Source organism: Micromesistius poutassou, assembly GCF_964030765.1.
Source record: "Micromesistius poutassou genome assembly, chromosome: 10".
In the NCBI taxonomy this organism is placed as follows: domain Eukaryota; kingdom Metazoa; phylum Chordata; class Actinopteri; order Gadiformes; family Gadidae; genus Micromesistius; species Micromesistius poutassou.
In genome coordinates, this window is record NC_140280.1 from 5,351,474 (window position 1) to 5,355,609 (window position 4,136).

The 4,136-nt window shown below is 53.9% G+C and overlaps 1 protein-coding gene across 1 annotated transcript in view; it reads right to left on the bottom strand.

Annotated features, from left to right (window-relative positions):
• Nucleotides 1–490: 490 nt before the first annotated feature.
• Nucleotides 491–4,136, bottom strand: part of zfpl1 (zinc finger protein-like 1) — a 4,408-nt gene continuing 762 nt past the window's right edge. The window contains exons 2-8 of the mRNA XM_084473766.1: nucleotides 3,500–3,614; nucleotides 3,268–3,379; nucleotides 2,808–3,001; nucleotides 2,609–2,675; nucleotides 2,218–2,517; nucleotides 1,544–1,667; nucleotides 491–1,368 (exon numbers count right to left, since the gene is read on the bottom strand). Of these exons, the coding sequence (XP_084329892.1) occupies nucleotides 1,182–1,368; nucleotides 1,544–1,667; nucleotides 2,218–2,517; nucleotides 2,609–2,675; nucleotides 2,808–3,001; nucleotides 3,268–3,379; nucleotides 3,500–3,601 (1,086 nt within the window). The 5' untranslated portion in view covers nucleotides 3,602–3,614 and the 3' untranslated portion in view covers nucleotides 491–1,181. The remainder of the gene's footprint in view (nucleotides 1,369–1,543; nucleotides 1,668–2,217; nucleotides 2,518–2,608; nucleotides 2,676–2,807; nucleotides 3,002–3,267; nucleotides 3,380–3,499; nucleotides 3,615–4,136) is intronic.

Below are 4,136 nucleotides of genomic sequence, written 5' to 3' on the forward strand. Positions count from 1 at the left end.
GTTCCACTCACCGAAGAGGATCAGTTCTGTTTCACTGGTTCCAATTTAAACCACGGCAACGCCCATAAACGACGAGGACTCTCCCCGCGGTCTGGACCCCGAGTCACCGCCCGCAGTCTGGTACCAGAGTCACCGCGGTCTGGTACCAGAGTCACTGGTACGACCGTAAAGGTTCATCCAACACAAACATCTTCATGAATATGTTCCAGACCTCAGATTACAGTCTATAAACGGATCAAATGAAGATGGGATTCTTGATTTGAATTTTGTGAACAGCAAATGGAGTTTGTAGAGCGGTCCTCTGACCTGGGGCCACTCAGCGCTTCAGGGCCCCACATTCACCCATTCATCGCTCATACACACCGACGACATCAACAAGGCGAGGTTAGGAGGTAGGAGCCGGGGATCGAACAGGCAACCTGATCTACCTCCTTATTAAACATGAATTAATCATTACAATATAGATATACAGAAGAATATACAAAGCATACAGCTGGTTCCAGGAGTCCCATTTTAATAAGGTTACAGTATGCATGGTGAACACCAGTATAGTGACAGAGATTGGACTGTTCTAGATATTGTAATCATGTTTCAGTAATGCACAGAAAAGGCTCAATTGAAACCACCGTGGCGGCCATCTTAGTGTGTCCTTTAATGGAAGAAGCCAGAGTTGACCTCTGACCTTCGACAAGACGATGAGAAAATGAAGGGAATAAACAAGCTGGAATGACCCCTGTGGACCGTGACCTCTAGGGTTCATCGACACGCAACCGCCAATCATACAGCAACATTCAGGATCAATATATTACACTCAAACCAACGCCCGATTAGTTTACAATCTCCCCAAACAAACACGTTAAAACCCGACCTCAGCCACTTCAAGCAGAAAGGATTATTTTATACAAAGACCGATTTACAAGAGTGGACCCTGACCGCGTCCGACCCCGACAGGAATCAGGGTCGGCCGCCCGACCAGTCCCCGGAGCCAGCCCTCGTCCAATCACAACCACCGACCGCGTGGGACTGGAGAGGCCCCGCCCCCAGCCCTCCTCCATCAAACGTTGTTCTAGCGCCCCCTGGTGGTCCGCCGTCACCATGACGACGACGGCATCAGCCGTGACCCCCCAGACCGCGTGACGAGGAGGGGTCAGGGGGAGGGGTCAGGGGAGGGGTCACGACCCTCAGTTCTTCCCGATGCGGATGTTGGGGTTCATGAGCGGGTCGAGGTTGGGGTCGGACCCGGCGGAGGCGCGGCCCAGCTTGGCCATGACGATGATGAGGGTGAGGAAGGCCAGGACGCCCACCAGCAGGAACATGAAGACCTTCTGCCTCCAGCTCAGAGCGCTCTTCTTTGAACCCCGGCGGTTCCTGCAGAACCACAACATGGTTCAGTTTGAGTGAGTGGGTGAGTGAGTCAATGAGCGAGTGAGTGAGTGAGTGAGTGAGCACTAACTTGAGGTTCAGGGGTGAGTGAGTGAGTGAGCACTAACTTGAGGTTCAGGGGTGAGTGAGTGAGCGAGGGAGGGAGTGAGTGAACACTAACTTGAGGATCTGGGCGAACCAGCTGAGCGTGGGCCGGCGGCGGTATTTGTCGTCGTCAAAGTCGATCTGCGTCACGGAGCTGTGGCCGTCATCCCGGGTGTCGTACACCTTCCTGGGCGCGGACGCTGGGGGGGGGGGGGGACACCACACACGTCAACCAGCCGCGGGCCCCCAGGGGCCAGACACCACTAATCAGGTCATTAGCGCGGCTCCCGGGAGACGGCAACGATTACAATCAAAGACTGGAGGAGTCACACAAAACACTCTGAGAGAAACGATAAACCCCGTGGAGAGTAATAGTGCAGAATCATTTTCTCGTTGAATCTCCGAGACATAAAGTTCACTGAGGAAGGTCAGAAGCATGCAATGTTTAAAATTGATTTTCAATATTTAATAATTCTCCCCCTCTTGATAGTTTGACACTTACTTTCGCTTTACTGTGACTTCAATATTAAATAAGTCTATAATGAGTCTATGGTATAATGAGTCTATTTTATGGCTCCATTTATAATTTTCTCCATGGGAAGTGTTTCTGAGGAGAAAAGCGCTTCACAAATATATTATTTGTATATTATTGTTATTAAACAACAATATATTTGTTATTATATTGTATATTAAACTGCTTTAAACTGCAGTATTCATAAACCAGGTTCAGACCGGTTCAGAGGGCCCTACCTGTGTGCATGGGGCCCGGGTCACAGGGGCCCGCGGTGGTGAAGTTGACCCCGGAGTGTTCGGGGGCAGGGGGGGTGGTCCCGTGGTGATGGGGGCCGTGGTGGTGCCCCCCCCCCTCGTGGTGGTGCCCCCCTCCCTCGTGGTGGTGGACCCCCCCCTCGTGGTGGTGGGCCCCCTCGTGGTGGTGGTGGTGGTGGGGGCCCCCCCGGTCCTCGTGGGCGGGGTGGTCCTCACACACGGGGGCCTGGCGGGGCCCGGGGGGGTAGGAGTGGCTGGGGTACGCCTCACTCTGCTCCCGGGCTGGGGGGGGGGCAGAAGAGTGATGTTACACACACACTGAGCACAACTCCGGGAGAGAAGGGGTGAGGGGGTGAATCAGGAGTGAACTCACCCTCGTAGGTGGACCAGTCCGTGTAGTCGCTGACGTCGTGGGGGTCTGCCTGGGGAGGCTCCTCGATCTGGGGGGGGGGGTTCAGACGTTAAGGCTTCTGGAGCGTCTAGCTACAGCACTGGGGAGGGGGAGCTTCTACACACACACTCACTCACTCACACTTACTCACTCGCTCACACTCACTCACTCGATCACTCACCAGGGGGAGCCCCAGCCCGGCGCGGGCCCAGTTGACGGAGGCCAGCTGGTCGCGGAGGGCGTCGGCCACGGGGCTGGCCAGGTGTGGGGGGGGGAACACGGGCCCCTGGCAGCCGGGGCACTGGTACCCCGCCGGGGCCGTGTGGAGGGGCAGCCGCGCTGCCGCCGCGTTCAGACACGCCCAGTGGAAGACATCTGGGGGGGAGGAGGTTAAGAGGGGTAAGAGCACGGCTCCAGATAAAAACATGGTAGAGATAAGAGAGAGAGAGACAGAGAGAAAGAGAGAGACACAAAGAGACAGAGAGAGAGCGACAAAGAGAGAGAGACAGAGAAAGAGAGAGACACAAAGAGACAGAGAGAGCCAGAGAGAGAGAGACACAAAGAGACACAGACAGACAGACAGACAGACAGAAAGACAGACAGAGAGAGAGAGAGAGAGCCCAGTTAGGGCCGCGGCTCACCGTAGCAGACGAGCCGGGCCGTCTCCTGGTCGTTCAGCGGACGGTCACACAGACGACAGCTGGGGTTGTAGTCGGAGTCCTGGAGCCACTGGAGGTACGACTGCACGATGCACTGCAGAGAGAGAACGGGAGACCACATCAGGGACTCCAGAGCCTTCTCCTGGTCCCTGACTTACGGTCTCAGGGAGGATGCTGACTTCTAGGATACGTGCGCGCGCGCATGCCCACTCACCTTGTTGTGGTTGGACACCAGGCAGTGCTCACACACGTTGACTCGGTGCTCGAAGCAGAACAGGTTGGTCACCTTCCTCTTGGGACACTTACACAAACCCATCTCTGGGACCGGTCTACACACAGAGGGACACACACTCAGTCTACACACACCAGACACACACTCAGTCTACACAGAGGGACACACACAGTCTACACAAAGTGACACACACACCAGACACACTCAGCCTCCACACAGAGGGACACACACACCAGACAGACACACACAGCTGCACACAGGAGATACAGGGAATAACAGTCGACTACCGTTAGTTTAGAGTTAAACACCGAAAGGGCAAACAGCAGATTGATCCAGATTGTGTTGACTTATTAAATTATTCAGAGTCTTTGCTGAAAGGTCAACAGAAGCCAGGATGGTTTAGTAGCCCTGCTGCGTTCTATCCGATACGCTCTGCTTATTCTGATTAGATATTATATTACATATCATCTCTATTGTCTCATATTGAGGGGTTGATCTATTAAATATACCATCCAACCCCAGTTTAAACCATTGCAATGGTTTCCAAACATGACGACGTGTCTTAAGGTAACTTCAGGAACATTCCAGAGCTTAAGAGAATAAAGATCTTCAGGAGTGA